Source organism: Lontra canadensis, unplaced genomic scaffold (assembly GCF_010015895.1).
Source record: "Lontra canadensis isolate GAN:19392208 unplaced genomic scaffold, GSC_riverotter_1.0 scaffold28, whole genome shotgun sequence".
In the NCBI taxonomy this organism is placed as follows: domain Eukaryota; kingdom Metazoa; phylum Chordata; class Mammalia; order Carnivora; family Mustelidae; genus Lontra; species Lontra canadensis.
In genome coordinates, this window is record NW_022631022.1 from 5,154,298 (window position 1) to 5,173,278 (window position 18,981).

The window sequence follows — 18,981 nt, forward strand, 5'->3', positions numbered from 1 at the left end:
AGAGAACTGTTGTTTTTCAGAATAGCAGTTTTAAAAAATGTGCAAAACCAAATACACATACTTTGTTCTAGCAACCTCACTATTATACACAAATGTAAGAAATGTTTTAATCTTGGCATTATTTTCTGACCTTTCCTCATTCTGTCCTTTAAGTTTTAAAAATTCAACAGCGGGGCGCCTGGGTGTCTCAGTTGGTTTAGCATCTGCCTTCAGCTGAGGTCATCATCCCAGTGTCCTGGGATAAAGACCCGTGTCAGGGCTCCCTGCTCAGTGGGGAGCCTGGTTCTCCCCCTCCCTCTGCTGCTCCCCCTGATTGTGCTTTCTATCACTCTCTCTCTCTCCTGCTCTCTGTCAAATAGATAAATAAAATCTTTAAAAAATAAAATAAATAAAAATTCAGCAGCTAATTGACAACTTAAATTTTAAGTTAAGTTTGGGCTTCCTGCATTTAATGTAAGTTACTTGATATAAGACATTTTTCTGATTTTTGGTTGTAATGTAGTGTAATCTTGTCTCTTCCCTCTTTAGCTGCTCTTAGGAAACAACATGCAGCCGAACTGCACCTGGGGGATTTTTTAGTTTTTCTTCGCAGAGTTGTATCTTCAAAAGCAATTCAATCAAAAATGGCTTCCCCAAAATGGACAGAAGTGCTTCTAAATATAGCATCTCAGAAGTGTTCTTCAGGTATATGACCTTTGCCTTGTATTAGAGTATTTTTATACATCACATGTGTTTTATTCAGAGTGTGCCGGACTTGAACAACATTGGATATTTAACCTTGATTTCACAACTTTTATTTTCTGAATACTTACTTGATCAAAAGAAAAATGTAATTTCAGAAGTAAAAATTGATAGGAATTTTTAAAAAATTTAATTTAATTTAATTTTTTTTCAGTGTTCCAAAATTCATTGTGTACCACACCAGTGCTCCATGCAGTTCATGCCCTCCTTAATACCCACCACGAGGCTCAAAACCCTCGCCCCCAAACCCTCACTTTGTTTCTCAGAGTCCACAGTCTCTCATGGTTTGTCTCCCTCTCCAATTTCCCCCAACTCACCTCTTCTCTCCATCTCCCAATGTCCTTCATGTTATTCCTTATGCTCCACAAGTAAGTGAAACCATATGATAGTTGACTCTCTCTGCTTGATTTATTTCACTTACTTCACTCAGCATAATCTCCTCCAGTCCCATCCATGTTGATAAAGTTGGGTATTCATCCTTTCTGACGGAGGCATAATACTCCATTGTATATATGAACTATATCTTCTTTATCCATTCATCCATTTTAATAGAAAGTAGCACCAGACTAGATTATGGATTTAACCTAAAGAACTTGATGCTCTTTGCTTGGATTATCATAATAAAAATAAGCAGAGAATATCCTATTTAAAATGATAATTTGGCACAGGTTTTAACATCACTTCTTGATTACCAAAATGCAGATCTCATTTGTCCACTCACAATATGATTTCTCTTGTCTTGATTATAACTTCTGATTGTGTGCTGTCTATGAAAGTTCTGTGTAATAAGCTTACTTCCCAGTTCTTAGCCTAAACATCTAGTCTGCTTGCATAGATTATTGTCGGTCCTTTCCTAGTCTTTTTTTTAATTGTGGTAAAATACACATATAATTTACAGTGATAAAATAAGATATAAAAATTTACAGTTTTAGCTATTTAAGCATATAGTTAAATGATATTCAGTACATTCATAGTGTTATTCAACCAACCATATGTTCCATTTCCAGAATTTTTTCATCAAACCCCAGTCTTTCTTAAATGTGCTTAAACATCATTTAATCTTCTATGGTACATGGTATTTTATATGTATGCATTCTCAATATACTTTGCTAGTTTTTCTTAACTAGTATAATTTAGAACAACTTTCCCCCCCCTCATTTAATAAGGTGAGGCTTTTATTGATTAACGTCTTAGAGCATGAAGAAAAAAATGGAGATATTCATTTATTTTTAACTGGTTTTGTTGTGGTAGAAGGTATTAAAAAAACCCGTCATTATTCTGCCTCTACCTTTACTTACTTTAGAAAAGTACAGACCGCTTACTTCCCATTAATCCTAACAATTTCTGGGAGGTAGTCAGGGCATGGATGGAGAAGAAGCCAAGAAAGGGTATGATAATCCTGAGCTTTGGAGATTAACAGACCTGTTTTAAGTTCTACCTCTGCTGAGCTGTGGTCCCCTTATTTCACTTCTCTCAGCCTTGGTTACCTCATCAGTAAAACGGGGGTTTGTGAAGATCAACAGAGTTAATGTGTATGAAATGCATAACATAGTACCTGGCACAGTAGTTACTACAGTGCTACTCCCTTTATATATACATAACCACCCCACCCCCACCCACGGGTGCTCTTTCTCTCTTGCTCTAAAAAAATAAATCTTAAAATAAAGGGGTGATTGGATGGCACAGTTGGTTAAGTGTCCCATTCTTGGTTTTGGCTTAGGTCATGATCTCAGGGTTGTGAGGTTGAGCCCCCCCCGTTGGGCTCCACACTTAGTCTGCTTAAGATTGTTCCTTTCCTTCTCTCTTTGCCCCTTGATGCACACGCCACCTCTCTCTCTCTCTCTCTCTAATAAATAAATCTTATATATGCATAAAAACTTGAGATATAAACATGAATATTCATGTACATTGGGAATGGAATGAGTCCAGAATTCTTGTGATAATAGGTTGAAGTGTAGTCCATTCCAACCATAAATGCTTATGAGCTTCAGATATTTTTATTCAAGAGGTTCATTTACATTTTGAATGTAAGTCACGCTGATAATAAGAATATGTTTTTTACCCCCTCCCAGGTATTCCTCTAGTTGGTAACCTAAGAACGAGGCTCCTTGCACTTCACGTCCTTGAGGCTGTGTTACCAGCTTGTGAATCTGGTGTAGAAGATGATCAAATGGCTCAGGTTCCTATTCTTTAAAGCTATTAGAAGATATTTTCACATCTGTAACATAATTCACCCAAAATCTAAATTATAGTCTCTCTAGTGGTAAATGTGTCATTTATTCAGTAGCAAAACTTCTGCTTCTGAGATTGCTTTATTATTTCGTTTCCAAGCAAGGAGAAAGAAATTAAGCTTATGGGTGTGAGGAGCAGGGATATAGTGAATATTTGGAAGGTCAGAAGGAAAAGAAAATCTGTGGAATTTCCTAGTAGGTTTGGGCTCTAGAGAGAGAGAAGTGTGTGAGGTTGTGATGGCCTTACCAGAGGTCCATATAATGAGGAAACATGAGGGCGATGGAACCCACTAAGAAGTGGGTTAATGGTCTTCCTAAAAAAGGATATTTAAGTTACAACCACCCAGAGTAGCTTGGACATTAGTATAATCAAATTTCACATTTGACTTAATATTACAGTTACATGACTTATTTTTTCTAAAATTACTTAAAATTACCTTTTACAAATTATATCATTCTTTTTCCTTCAATAAATAGGTTGTTGAACGCCTCTTTTCCCTTCTCTCAGACTGTATGTGGGAGACACCCATTGCTCAGGCCAAACATGCTATTCAGATAAAGGAAAAAGAACAAGAAATAAAGTCACAGGTAAGTGATTCTTCCAAAAAGGTATTTTTAGACAGCACAAGTGACTGTCTGTCTCCTGTCTCTGGACTCCTTCTGCTCTGAGGGACTTCGTTCTATCAGTTATTCCATATTCTCTCTGCACCGTCTCCTTCTCCACTGGTTCCTTCTTCTCAACTTATAAACATTTCTCTTTCCTGCCCTCCCCTAAATCCTTTTTTTACCCATTTTCTCACTTGTCCTTCATTGCTAAGCTTCTCAGAAGAGTAATTATATACATATTTATAAACCACTCCTTAGTTCTCATTATTTCTTCAATTCGATTGTTGATCTTCCATCAGAGCACAGAAATTAAATGACAAAAGTAAGTGCTAATTGCTAAATGTAGGATGCATTTTTTTGTCCACATCTTACTTGATCTCAGGAAACACTAGCCTTCTGTTGTTTTCAAAATACTGGCTTCTCCTACATCTCCATTCCTCTGCCAATCCTTGGTTTTCTCTAGTGGCATTTCTTCTTTGGTGCCACGTTCTCCTTCCCTCCATCCCAAACTCTGTTGCTTTTAAGAGTTCTAGTCTTATATTTTCCAGTAGTTTGGAATATACCTGGAACCATTTTCACCTATATGCAGTGCCTTCTAAACTTAAATGCCAGTCCAGGTGTCTCCCCATCAAACTTTTTTACTTTTCTCCCTGTCCCATTTTTTAATTGGTGGCACCACCATTCACATAGCATTCCAAACCTGTGTTCTTGGGAATTCTGACACTCCTAATGTCACCCCATCTATGTAGTCAGTAGGCCTCACTGATCTTATTTCCTAAATCATTCTTAAATTCATTTATGTAGCTCCTTTAATCTTTCTCTTGGTTTTCATGAGTCCACACTTTGTGTGGTTTTTCTTCTATCTCAGTATAATGATTTTTTCTCATTCTCTGTTATTGGTTCTTCCTCTTCTGTTTAAGTGTTGGAATATCCCAAGGCTTGGTTCCAAGACCCCTTCTTTTTTCAACCATCATCCCCGTTCTCTTTCCTTTACCCAACAAAACCTTACCCAGACCCATATACTGTTGCTTCCCAAATTTTTAATTCCATTTCTAACATTTTCCTGGAATTCTAGACTTACATACTCACCTTCTACTTGCCTTACCACATGTCTAGTAGGCATCTCCTATTTAATAGCATTTTTAGTTATCACATCCTGTTTCTTCCCCAGCTTTACTCTCTTCCTTGTTAGTGACTTGACTAAAAAGCCTAGGAGTCATCATTGATTCTTCTCTATCACCACTCTCCATCCCCCATTTTCTACATTCATACAATCTCCAAGTCCTGTTGTTTCTTCTGTAAAATAGAACTTGAATTTGCCCACCTTCTCAGTTCTTCTGCCATCAGCCTGTTCCAAGCCACTGTCACCTCTGGTGTGGACTATGCAAGAGTCTCCTAAATGGTCTTTCTTTTTTCAGTGTTAATTCCCTGTAGTCCATTCTCTGAGTGGGATTCAGAGTGATCTTTTAAATTGTAAATCATATCATGTTGGTCCCATGCTTAAAACCCTCCAATGGTTTCTCATCATTTTGGGGATAAAGTCTAGAACTACTTGGGTCTCCGCTTTGCTCACTATGCTTAGAACAACTTGCCTTCTTCCTGTTTCTTGAACATACTGAGTTTCTTACTTCTTTCATGCCAGTTTCTACCCAGAAGACTTCCCTTCAGATAGGTTTTTCAGACATCAACTTCTTAGTATTCAGGTTTTAACTTAATCACTTCTTCAGAGTGCCCTTTCCTGATCCTCAATCTAGAGTTAGTTGTCACATACTCTGTTACATCATTTGCTTTAATTTGGACATAGCACATACCTGATTTTTTTTTTGTTAATGTATCTTCTGTTTCTACCTTCTAAAATAAAATTTCTGGATAGTTCTATCTACAAATATATGTTTTTATTATTATATATATTTTTATAAATATATAATGTATACACTTTATATATTTATATATAAATGTTTATATATACATATATAAAAGTTCTGGGGGCACCTGGGTGGCTCAGTGGGTTAAGCCTCTGCCTTTGGCTCAGGTCATGATCTCAGGGTCCTGGGATTGATCCCCGCATCAGGCTCTCTGCTTAGCAGGGAGCCTGCTTCCCCCTCTCTCTGCCTACTTCTGATCTCTGTCTGTCAAATAAATAAATAAAATTCTAAAAAAAAAAAAAAGTTCTGTGAGAGCAGAAACGTTATATATCTGATATACTGCTGAACATTTAGGACCTGGTAGAGTGTCTGGTACATAGTAGATGCTTAATAAATACTCATGAATGAATAATAAATTGAAGTCCTCACTGTTTTTTACCTGAACTCTTGCAGTAATCATCCAGTCAATCTCTCAGCCTTCATCCTGTATACCCCTGGTAAAACAATGTTTATAAAACACTGATCTGATTAGAGGTCCTCTATATAAATTTGTGTAAGCATTCCCTATTGTCTGTAATGTTCAAACTTTAAATGGCATTCAGGGCCTTCCATGGTTTTGTTCCTTTTTCTCTTTCTATCCTCCTTTTTTGCCAGTCTCATCCTCCATACATTCCACACTGCTTGCAATTACTATAAATCACTGAACTCTGTTGTACCTCCCATGCCTTGGCACAATGCTCTACATACTGCCCTAAATGCCTTTCTTTTCTTTGATCAGTTGCTGAATGCCTTCTTATTATTTACGACTCAGCTCAGAAGTCATCCTCTTTTGAATACTTTCCTTATCCTTCCTGTGCATGTTTAGACACTTACACCCTTTATGTTTCTGCTATACTAGTCATGTAACTTCTGTTATTCTCTCACAAAAGTGGTATTATTTATTTCTCTGGCCCCTAATTGGACTGTAAGCTTTATGCAGAAACCATGCTATATTTATCATTATGTTCCCATTGCCTGCACAGTACCTGGTACATTAATAAATATTTGTGGACTCAAACTAAGGAGTCTTTGAATGTCTATTAACTGAGATCTGGATTATCCCAAAGTACTGACCAAGGTTCCTTTTTGGTAGAAGCAGGGAGAGTTGGAGGAAGAAGATGAGAATCTTCCTATACAAGAAGTATCATTTGACCCAGAGAAAGCTCAGTGTTGCCTAGTGGAGAATGGACAGATTTTAACTCATGGCAGTGGAGGTAAAGGGTATGGATTGGCATCAACTGGAGTAACTTCTGGATGCTATCAGTGGAAGGTATGTAGAATTCTAAGTAGTTTTTAACATTTTGTCTTTTGGTCCTTTTCTCCCCAGGTTCTTGTAAAATAATGTATCAAAAACTTTTTAAAAAATCATATGTAAGGGCACTTGGTTGTCTCAGTCAGTAGAGCATGTGACTCTTGCTCTCAGGGTCATGAGTTCAAGCCCCCTGTTGGGCGTGGAGCCTACTTAAAAAAAAAATACACTGTATGTAAATGTTTTATCATTATGTAAGATGTTAACATAAATGGAACTGAATGAATGTATACAAGAACTCAATTATTTTTGTAACTCTCCTGTAAATTCTTCTCAAGTTATCTCAAAAATTTTCTAACTGAACAGAAGAAATTATGATAATCCCTTTTATGAGGGGGTCACAGAGATCATACTCAGCCATGAAAATACAGTAATCTGTGTGATGTTTCTGCTTAGGAAAGCTCATGAGAGACTCAGTGCCCAAGATTTTTATATGGGTCCTGGTCACATACCCTCTGCCTGATACACACTAAAATTTTAGATTCCCAGAGGGAAAGGAGGCATTTATACTAAAAGATATTGTTGTACAATTTTACTGTAAAGAGATTATGGCCAAGAGCCAAGGGGATGGACTGTGCCAAAAAGGAATTAATATAGCAATTATAGCCAGTTAGCTCCAATTTCGATGGTTCCATCAAAGAACAAGCCCTTTCCTAGGGGCATCCACAAGTGACCCATACAGTCCAGCCAGAATCTATGATGTTTTCAGAGTTTGTGGTCCCACAGAGGAGTCCTAAATCTGTGACAGTCCCAGAATTTGAGTTTCGTTCTTTGGGCCAGTTCCTTAGAAAGGCCCGCTTGCAATGTTGGTCCCTGGCTAAAATTTGGAACTAGACTGGTAAACAGTTTCCTTCACCAATAGAAACTTTCCCTAACTGATAAGGGTTGCTCATTGTGCGTAGTCTGTTTTATACAACAATATCATTTAGCATAAACACCACCTTTCCCTTTGAGAATCTAAAATTTTTCTAAAGGTTTAAAAACCTCAATTCTATCTTAATCATTTATTTAGTGAGGAGCCTAGAAAAGATCAATCTCTTTCTGGAAGAACTTCTTTTAATAAAAGGCCTTACTAAGATGTGTATATCAAAAAAAAGATGAGACATGTAGAGTCAAACTATCAGTCTGTTACTGCAAGCTGCAAGTAATTCAAAAAGATGAACATAAGCCAACACCAGGGCGATATCCCCAAGGAGAGGTCGAAGGTCCAGTCGATTAAGAGTGGATGGCAAAGTCGTACTCCCTGTGGTATGCCTTCCTCCAACTACAGCTTTCAGCAGGAATCACAAGTTAGAGTAGTGAAATCAGTTTCTGTGTCAGAAATACAGAGCTAGTTAGCTCAAATTTTGATGGTTCCATCAAAGAACAAGCCGTTTCCTAGAGGCATCTGCAAGTGACCCAGACAGTCCAGCCAGAATCTATGATGTTTTCAGAGTTTGTGGCCCCACAGAGGAGTCCTAAATCTGTGACAATCCCAGAATTTGAGTTTTGTTCTTTGGGCCAGTTCCTGCTTTTGAATTGAGCACAGCTCATGTTGGCTTGAAATCGCCCATGGCAGACAGTATTGCATTTCAGCTTAGAGTCAGGTCTGGGCAATTAGAATCTGTAAATTCGGAATTCTAAAAAGCTAACAAGTTTTTTTGGCAGCATTGAAGCCTAAAAATGGTCAGACCAAACTGCTGTGTTTCAAGTCCAGGTGACAAGGTTTTTCTAAAAGGCTCTTCTTGGCCTTGTCAGTCTTCAAGTCCAAATTCAGCCAGTCAGAAATATGCACTTTAGGTTAGAAAATCATTAGCCTCTGAGAGTCAGACATCAGATTTTACTGATGAACTCAATGGCAAGTGAAAACTACTTTTTAAAACTCTGAAAATATATCTGTGAATCTTTGGAGATTATCTAATCACTCTTCATATGTTGTCTCCCTTTTTCCAGAGGCTCCATTAAGCAAAAATCATATCAAAAAATCATCAGTTATGGAAACTTATTTTGTTTCTGATACTCAAAAGAGTTTAAATTTACCAACTGGTGGCAAAAAAACAAGGAAGTTGTGTCTCCCTAATAATTTTTCCTTTCTAGCTTTCACTGATCAGGATGATCCCTTAGCATTTATGAAGTTATAAGCCTATAACATTTTACATCAAATGTTATCATACATTTAGATGCAGTACCACAAAATAAAGTTGTTTTATTCTTAATTTAAAAATTTTAAATGTAAAACTTTTCCCTATCAGATGTCAAGTTTTCTCAAAGTCTTAGCAGTAAGTTTAGGGTAATTGGATGGGTCAAGGGCACTGCTACAGCAGTGGAAGTATCTGGTCTAAAGAAAATAACTGGAGAGGTGTTTTTGTTTTCTTTCTTTGTTTCCTTTCCTTTCCTTTTTCCTCTTACCTCTTTCCCCTTTCCTTTCCCTTCCCTTCCACTTTTTTGCTTTCCCTTCTCTTCCCTTTCCCTTCCCCTTCTCCTCTCCTCTCCCCTCTTTTCCTCTCCCCTTCCTTCCCCTCCCTTCTCCTTCCCCGTTCTTCTTCCTCCTCCCCTTTTTCTTTGTTTTTCTTTTTGTTTTTCTTTTCCTTCTTCTCTTCTCTTCTCTTCTCTTCTCTTCTCTTCTCTTCTCTTCTCTTCTCTTCTCTTCTCTTCTCTTCAGCTTTGTTCCAGCTCTGGGAACTGATTAACTTTTATCCTCTTACTTGGAGGAAAGACCAACACACACTTCTAATATTTTTGGTCTACCCTCAATTCACCTTCAGGGAAATTTGAACTCTTTGCCCTCCCACTCAGAGGAGAAACAATTACAAGTGAATTTTTATTCTTTGGCCTATCCAAAGCCCATTTACAGGGGCCCATTATTTTCCCTCCCATAAGAGAGAACATCACAGATTTTACCCTGACTGCTTTTTTTTCCCCCCTCACTTTAACAAGGCCAAAAGCAGTCATGGGAGCCAGTGAGCTAACTCTTTTATGGTTGGATCTCTTATTTTTGAGTTCCATAGGTAATTTTATCTCTCCGAACAGATAGTAATTGACCTGCTGTTTCATAACACATGTAACTCCATAGCCATCAGACCCCAGAGTTTTGTTTTTTTCCTAATTCTCTCCCTCTCTCTCTCTTTTCTCCAAATAATGCTGTAACTATATCTTAATGAGTAAGTTCTAATGACTCTTCTTGTTGCCACCACCGTGTCAAGAGTCCCCAAAATCACCCCTATATTCAAAGATTTGGTAAAAGAACTCTTAGGACTCAGCATATAGTTGTACTTACAACTAAGATTTATTTTTTTTTTAAAGATTTTATTTTTATTTATTTGACAGAGATCACAAATAGGCAGAGAGGCAGGCAGAGAGAGAGAGAGAGAGAGAGAGGAAGGGAAGCAGGCTCCCTGCTGAGCAGAGAACCCGATATGGGGCTCGATCCCAGGACCCTGGGATCATGACCTGAGCCGAAGGCAGAGGCTTTAACCCACTGAGCCACCCAGGCGCCCCATGACTAAGATTTATTATAACCATCCACTAAGGGCTCAAAGCTGGATAAAAGAGAAAAACACAAAGGTGGAATCTGGAGGAATCCATGTGCATGCTTTTTATGTTCTCTCCCTCCTGTGAGGGCTCACATGGAATATGCTCTTTCCCAGCAACAAAGCACAGCAGCATATGTGAAGTGTGTTAGGGAAGCCCATTAGAGACTTCACAGCCGAGATTTTTACTGGGGGCTCATCATGAATGTGTGCTCTGCCTTGCATGTACCAAAATTCCAGACTGCCAGGAGGAAAGCAAGGATTCAGCATAAACTGCATTGTTCAAACACTGTATGCCTGGTGAGCTACCCTTATCACTTAGGGAAAGTTTTGTATCAGTGTAGGAAACTGTTTACCAGTTGAATTCCCAGAAACTAGCCAAGGGCCAGTGTTACAAGCAGGGCTTTTTAAAGGTAGGAGCCTCGGGGCACCTGGGTGGCTCAGTTTGTTAAGCATCTGACTCTTGATTTTGGATCAGGTCATGATCATAGGGTTGTGAGATCAAGCCCCATGTTGGGTTCCATACTGGGTGTGGAGCCTGCTTAAGATTCTTTCTCTAACTTTCTCTACCTTTCCCTCTGCCCCTCCCCACCCTACTCTCCCTGTCCAAAGTAAAAAAGGAGGGGGCACATTCAGGCCTGCTGTATTAACTCTTCTCTGCACGGAAATATGCATAAAAGAGTAGTTAGAAAATTTGAATGTAAAGAACTGAAGCTTTCCATTAATGATTTTCTGGACTGGACATACCTCTTTGGCTTCATAATTGAAATATAAGCTAAAATTATTTAAATAAGTACTCAAAGGTTACTCTAAATGTTCTACAGGTAAAAATTTAATTTCTGTCTAAATTGTTATAAAATGATGAAGCTTTGATTTGTATGTTTTCACTTAGGCTGGAAATAAATTTAGCATATTCCCATAAATGCATCAGTGTTGTTTATGAGCATATTCCCTAGTATTGGTTTATGCAGTTAATAGTATATAAACAAGTTTTTTGGATATTAGTGATCATTACCACTTTCATTTTATTGTAGTTTTACATTGTGAAGGAAAACAGAGGTAATGAAGGCACATGTGTTGGCGTTTCTCGCTGGCCAGTACATGACTTTAATCACCGTACTACCTCGGATATGTGGCTCTACCGGGCCTACAGTGGTAACCTTTATCACAATGGAGAACAGACTCTGACATTATCCAGCTTTACTCAAGGAGATTTCATTACCTGTGTGCTGGACATGGAAGCCAGGACCATTTCCTTTGGGAAAAATGGAGAGGTACTGAAACTCATTCACAAGCTATATATGTTTTCTTGTTTTTATTTATACTCAACTCAATTATTTAAGTGCTGGTTACCCAGGTTATAAATTACCCACTCTTCTCTTCTTTCACCAAACAACAGAAAGATGATAAAATCCCAGTTAAGATTTTTGAAGCAGATGAACAAATCAGGATCATTTGTTACTTGTGGGATTTTCTTGGTTAGCAGTGTTATTTGAGATTTGTTCTTGTAAATTGTGTTGTGTCTCATAAAAGCTTTGAATCTTAATGTGATTGGTTGTTGTACATTAAAAAAATTCTTATTTCTTTTTATCATTTCTGCCACTCTATAGGAACCCAAATTAGCTTTTGAAGATGTCGATGCAGCAGAGTTGTACCCATGTGTAATGTTCTATAGTAGCAACCCAGGGGAAAAGGTAATGAAATCTCATACCTTTGTACTTAAGTGTAAAGAGTATTTGTCTTTTTTTATTAGTATTTGTTAGGATCTGATAGTTTATAAATAGAATAAGCTATTTCTACTACCTGCTATTTCTACAAATTACTTGCTCAGGTAATTTGCTCTCCTGGAAAGATAGGTTACTTTTAGAAAGTACCTTTATTTTTCATTAAGGCACTATTTGATATCTGGCAATTTGAATGTAATAATTCCTTTCAGTTATAGGAATTATAGGAAACAGTTTAGGCATAATATGGTTCACTGGCAGTTGTACATATAGGAGATCTAGAAATCATCTTGAATGTAATCAGATACCATTAGCTGAATAATAGAAGTTCTAGTTGTGATGGGGAACCTGAGGTTCATTCAGCTGAGGGGGTCCTTATACCTTATAGATGGTGTAAATTTGAACCCTAAACCTTCAGGAGGACAGTATTAAAGAGATACCCTCTCACTAAAAACTTTTTTGTTCTCCTTTTCTAACACCCAGGCTTTCTCTGTGGGTTCTTTCTCTGTGATTTCTCTGTGGTCTCCCACAGAGAAATGTGCTGATGGGTGGATTTGTTTTCTACCGTCCTTTCATTTGAGGATGTAGTATAGCCTAGCTCTTTTCTCCAGAATTTCTAGTTATTTTGTTAAGAAAGTTTTCACACTGTCATATTTCTGTAATGAAAGTGCTGGACTTGATCAGTCCTAACCATGAAAGTCACCTTTTATTGTATGGTTTTAATATGTTTTAACAATTGCCAAGAAAGGGGCATCTGGGTGGCTCAGTGGGTTAAAGCCTCTGCCTTCTGCTCAGGTTATGATCTCAGGGTCCTGGGATTGAGCCCTCCATCGGGCTCTCTGCTCAGCAGGGAACTTGTTCCCCCCTCCCTCTCTCTCTGCCTGCCTCTCTGCCTACTTGTGATCTCTGTCTGTCCAATAAATAGATAAAATCTTTAAAAAAAATTGCCAAGAAAAAAACAGTTGCCAAGATGGTATAATTTTAAGCTAGCCATCCATGAGAAAGGGAAACTGCCTCTTGAGCAAGTAATAAACAAAACTGGAGATGAAGTGAATAGACAACCCAGTACCTGCAGTCATCCCTTTCCCCAGTGACAATCTTGCAGCCCAAACGAGGCTCTGCCATATTCTACTCAAAGTAATAGCCTGTTGCTCCCCAACATCTCTGAACCTTAAAGGAGTTAATTCAGCCTTGGACTATATATCAATTTATTCTGCCCAATTTATTCTTATCAGAAGCCTTTTCTGATAAGTTTCACAGTCTCTGGTAAAAACAATATTAATGGTAATTAACATCTTTTTGAACATTTTACTGTGTACCTGGCACTGTAGTAATAAGCACTTTATGTACATAGTCTCATTTAATCTTTAAAATAATCATAAAAGACAGATATTGCGATTTTTTTTCAGATGAAAGAGCTGAGGTTTAGTGAGATTAAATAATTTCCCAAGATTATGCAGAGTTAAGATTTGAACCAAAGTCTTGCTCTTTTTTCAACCTCACGGTCTTATTTGAAATGTGTAGATTGGAAATATCCCAATTATCTAGACTTATTCTTTTATCTTCATGCTCATTGAGCAGTATAAGATGGGCTCAGGACTTGCCTTAAGGATGAGAGTGAGTAGGCTTTTTTTTTTTTGGAGTAAATGGAATCAGTCTCATAGAGCTTGGTCTAAACCCATCTTCTGGGTGGCCACAATAGCTCTGATACAGGCTGTAGGAGGAAGTTTAAATGACAGAGCATCTTGTTTCAGAGAACCATACTAAATAAATTTTTAATATTTGCTCACTCCGTATCAGCAGCCAGTGGTATAATATACATGTATTAGGAGACCAAACGCAAGTTCAAATGGGATTACATGTGCTAGAATTTATAGTGACTTATAGTTTAGGAGAACTATTAATATCAAACATTTGCTGGTATTTTTCCTTCTAGGTGAAAATTTGTGATATGCAAATGCGTGGCACACCACGAGACTTACTTCCAGGAGACCCTATTTGTAGTCCAGTAGCAGCAGTGCTGGCGGAGGCCACTATTCAGCTTATCCGTATCCTTCATCGAACAGACCGTTGGACTTACTGCATTAACAAAAAAATGATGGAAAGGCTGCATAAAATTAAGATATGTATTAAAGAGTCAGGTCAGAAGCTAAAGAAAAGCCGCTCGGTGCAAAGCCGAGAGGAAAATGAAATGAGAGAGGAGAAGGAGAGCAAAGAGGAAGAGAAAGGTAAACATAATAGACATGGCCTTGCTGACCTCTCAGAGCCGCAGCTGAGGACCCTTTGCATAGAGGTGTGGCCTGTGCTGGCAGTGATAGGAGGAGTTGATGCTGGTCTTAGAGTTGGAGGTCGGTGTGTTCACAAGCAAACTGGGCGCCATGCCACGCTGCTGGGAGTGGTCAAAGAGGGCAGCACGTCTGCCAAGGTCCAATGGGATGAAGCAGAAATTACCATCAGGTATGATCTGTTGAGTTACACTTTTAGCAAACAAGTATTTAATGGTGAAATGGGCCATTGCCTATGGACAGTGAGTAACTATGTATTTTAGGTGAGCTGCCAATTTTTTAAATATTTTTTTTCACACAGCTGGGCATGAGTACTGTGATTTCATAAAAGAATATATCTCAAACCCATGTTACCTTGAATATTAGTGGTTTATAAGATATATGGGTTTTGTTTTGTTTTGTGAAGAAATGGTAAGCTCATTAATTTAGGTTTAACTGGGATCTGTCTTTCTATTTTTCATTTGGCTGCTTGCTTTTTGATCATTTCCATTACACACTGGGATAGAAGAAAGCCAGCCAGCAGATATGTCAATTATATTTTGTGTAGGTGGGCTTTGAATGTAGGCAGGAACATTTGAATGACTAAAATTAAGTTTTGGATTAACTGTGATATTAAGTACTCTTGCTTTTTTTTTTTTTTTTTTTAAGCACATATTCCTGTCCCCTCAGGGTACAATATTTTGGGTAGTTAGGGAAATTACATTTATTTGACACACTGTATACTTAAAAGCATTTAGATGTGTTTGCAATCACATAGGATTTGTGTGAAATAGAAACTTTATGTTTCAAAAGAAATGTGTCAAATTTCTTCATTAATAAGGGGACTCACTTATCTAATGAATTCTACATAGTTGCAGCATTTAAAAATAATGATTTATTAATAATAATATGTAACTATTCATTATACTACCTAAAGTGATTGTTCTATAGTTTTAATATGATATGGGACAATATCTAAAACAGTGGTTCTCAAATATTAGTTGCAGGCAGTACTTTTTTAGAATCTAACAGTAGCTGTTCTCTCAGCTGAAAACTAACACATACATAAGGTTTATACACAGTTTCACCCTATGCTTACATTCACCCACTCTACCAAGGTAAGAAACCAGTGAAAACTTTACAATGTTACATGAGTATCTACCTTTTCTTTTATTCTTCGCCTTGTTTCAGAAAGGATTTATTATGTCTTAAGAAAGTGCAAATACAATAAAGCAAAATAAATAAATAAATAAATAAATAAGGAAATGAGGAAAAGGGAAAATAAGATTAAGATGGTTAAGCTAGAACCAAGATTTAGGTTAATATGACAAATTTATGCCACCAGACATTAGGTATTTGCCCAAGCTCTTACATTTTGTGTATTTGTGACATTTTTTTAAAACTTCAGTAAATTCTTGACAAGTATCAGGAAATATGTGATCATATTTTTGCTTAAGCTACAAATTGGAAGCATTAATTGAAGACTACAAGGTAATTTTTAAAATGAAAACAAAGTCTTAGAACCTCTTCAATAGACTATAGGCATTACGCACATAATAAGCGAAATCTGTTATACAGACTTTTCAAATAGCTTATATCAGGAATAGGCAAACTACATCTGGCCCACCTCTTATTTTTGTAAATAATGTTACACAGCCACACCCATTCATTTAGGTATTCAGTGGCTGCTTTCACACTATGATGGCAGGGTTGAAAAGTTGCCTTGAAGACTGTGTGGCCTGCAAGGTCTAAAATATTTACTGTTTGACTCTTTTTAGAAATTTTGCTAATTTCTACATTGTAGTATAGTGAATATTCTGATTTGAAAATACATGCACATCTCATTGCTTTTGCATTTATCATCACATCTCCCTATTTTTTCATGAAAGACTCATTTTTTTTCTCTGTAATGATTTCTCTAGTTTGTGTAAGTTATTCTTTGTACTGTGTACATGATGCATCTTATTTTGTTTACATTATTTTCTGTACCTTCCTCCTGTCTATCCCTCACTTGCTTCTTCCTGTGTCATTCTGATCTTTATTAAAGCTTCCCAACTTTTTGGTCGCCTAGTGATACTCCATTGTATAATCTGGAACCCTGTGAACCACTGCCTTTTGATGTGGCGCGATTCCGAGGCCTGACGGCTTCTGTGTTGCTGGACCTCACGTATCTGACTGGTATTCACGAAGACACGGGCAAACAGAGCACCAAGCGACATGAAAAGAAACACCGACATGAGTCTGAGGAGAAAGGGGATGTTGAGCAGAAAACCGAGAGTGAATCTGCTTTAGATATGCGAGCCGGCTTAACATCTGATGATGTCAAAAGTCAGGGTACCACAGCCTCCAAATCAGACAATGAAATAGCTTCATTTTCTTTAGATCCAACACTGCCAAATGTGGAACCCCAACAACAGATAACAGAAGGAAAAAGGAAAAATCACGAACACATATCCAAAAACCATGACATAGCCCAGTCGGAAATCCGAGCAGTCCAGCTGTCCTATCTCTACCTCGGTGCTATGAAATCACTTAGTGCTCTTCTTGGCTGTAGTAAATATGCTGAGCTGTTGCTGATACCAAAAGTTCTGGCTGAAAATGGTCATAACTCAGACTGTGCAAGCTCTCCAGTTGTTCATGAAGATGTGGAGATGCGCGCAGCCTTGCAGTTCTTGATGCGACACATGGTGAAGCGAGCAGTCATGCGGTCGCCCATCAAGAGAGCACTGGGATTAGCTGATCTGGAGCGAGCTCAAGCCATGATCTATAAATTAGTGGTCCATGGGCTCTTGGAAGACCAGTTTGGGGGCAAAATTAAACAAGGTATGTTATCTGGTTTTTTTTTTTTCCTTTTGTGTTGTTGAAATTGTTTACAATGTCAGATATGATATATTCCATCAGTGATTTATAAAAAACTTTTTGGCCAGAGCAGTTTTCACATTGTTTTTCTTTTGCAAGGTAAACAGTTCTTTTTTGTATCTTTTATATTAATGATTATCTGTCTACTTGTAATTTTCTGTCTTAAACCTACACAATCACAGAATTTAATTGTTATTATTACACTTTGTAAAACTTATGCCACAAAAGGTACATAAATATTTATTGATCTGATTCAAAATATGTACTATTCTGATAACTTTCCCAGAGACATTTTGAGGTACTACTTTTATAGATCCTGTATTATAGGAAAAAAACCCTTATTTTATCTTTTACCTTCACCTTTGGGGATAATATGAATTCTGAGATAAAAATTAGATATAGTCAGTAAATGTTTATTGAGTGTCTGTCTATATGTGCCAGGTACTTATCTTGGTTCTGGGGAGCCAGCACCAAACAAAACAAAGTCCCTTGCCTTCATGAAACTTAAGTTCTTTTTTTCTTTCTTCCCTTCCTCTTTCTCCCTCCTTCCCTTTCCCTTACTCCCTTTCTTCCTTTCATAGCTTAGACAGTAAATAGAGAAAAGTGCATGTTGTATATGAATAGGCATATTAAGATCATGATTATGAAGGTATGTGGCCATTTGGCAACCCTAATAGAATTAGTTATCTTTGTGGCAACTGCTATCTTCTTTTCTTTCTTTTTTTTTTTTTTTAAGACCTTATTTTAGAGAGAGAAAGAACAAGTGGAGGGGGAGCCAGAAGGCAGAAGGAGAGGGGAAGCAGACTCCCTGCTGAGCACAGAGCGAGTGGCAGGGCTTGATCTCATGACCCCAAGATCATAACCCTGAGCCTAAATCAAGAGTTGGGCACTTAAATGACTGAATCATGCAGGTGCCCCACTCTTATCTTGATATTAGGTTTACTTGTAAGCTCCCTTTCAGATAAGAAAAAAATTTATACTTTGTAATCTCTTAGATGTTTTAATTAATTTTTTTAAACTCCTGTTTAGAGCATGAGGTTTCTGTCTAAATTTGTATTATATTTACATGTATTCTATGTATTTATATGTCTTCATCTTTGCATGTTTGAAGACTAAAGATAGGCATCAAAATCAGAGTGCTTAGGAAACACAGTTTTAGTGATTAGATATCATTAGAGAAGCTCTAGTCAAATCTTATAGCAAAAGTGAGACTATTTTTTGTTTTTAAGAAAAACTTCTCTAAAAAATGAGTAATTGCTTATTACCTTATTATTTGTAGAGTTCATAACGATGGGTACAGTAGTGTATACAAGGATGTATATATGCAAGAATATTAAAAAAATTTTCATAGAAAATGGTACTTACAAAATATATTTAGAAACTTGTCAAATTAAATCTTAAAGTTTTCCATTCACATGTCACTTGTGACGAAACAAATCCTTAATACTTTTTAAATATTTGTGTTGGTTTACAGAGATTGATCAACAAGCTGAAGAAAGTGACCAAGCCCAGCAGGCACAGACCCCAGTTACCACTAGCCCATCAGCCTCGAGCACAACTTCCTTTATGAGCAGCTCATTGGAGGACACCACGACTGCCACCACTCCAGTCACTGACACAGAGACAGTACCTGCATCTGAATCCCCTGGAGTGATGCCACTTAGTCTTCTCAGGTAGGGAAGCTGACTTTAACATCTGTCGCATTGATGCCTGTGATTCTGATCACACAATCATTCTCTTATAAAGAACATGCCTAACTAAAAGCATTCTAGAGCTAGAAGGAACCTAAGAGTTCATAGAGTCAAACCCATTTTGCTGACGTTGGGAATGTCCC

General features: G+C 37.5%; 1 protein-coding gene across 10 annotated transcripts in view; it reads left to right on the top strand.

Annotated features, from left to right (window-relative positions):
- Positions 1–18,981, top strand: part of HERC1 (HECT and RLD domain containing E3 ubiquitin protein ligase family member 1) — a 185,838-nt gene that overhangs the window by 108,498 nt on the left and 58,359 nt on the right. For 7 of the 10 annotated variants that reach the window (XM_032864757.1, XM_032864756.1, XM_032864764.1 and 4 more), the window contains 9 exons: positions 529–684; positions 2,814–2,920; positions 3,450–3,560; positions 6,576–6,752; positions 11,335–11,574; positions 11,911–11,994; positions 13,961–14,481; positions 16,336–17,111; positions 18,622–18,820. In XM_032864757.1, the coding sequence (XP_032720648.1) occupies positions 529–684; positions 2,814–2,920; positions 3,450–3,560; positions 6,576–6,752; positions 11,335–11,574; positions 11,911–11,994; positions 13,961–14,481; positions 16,336–17,111; positions 18,622–18,820 (2,371 nt within the window). The remainder of the gene's footprint in view (positions 1–528; positions 685–2,813; positions 2,921–3,449; positions 3,561–6,575; positions 6,753–11,334; positions 11,575–11,910; positions 11,995–13,960; positions 14,482–16,335; positions 17,112–18,621; positions 18,821–18,981) is intronic. The other 3 variants (XM_032864762.1, XM_032864758.1, XM_032864760.1) reach the window with 3 other exon arrangements.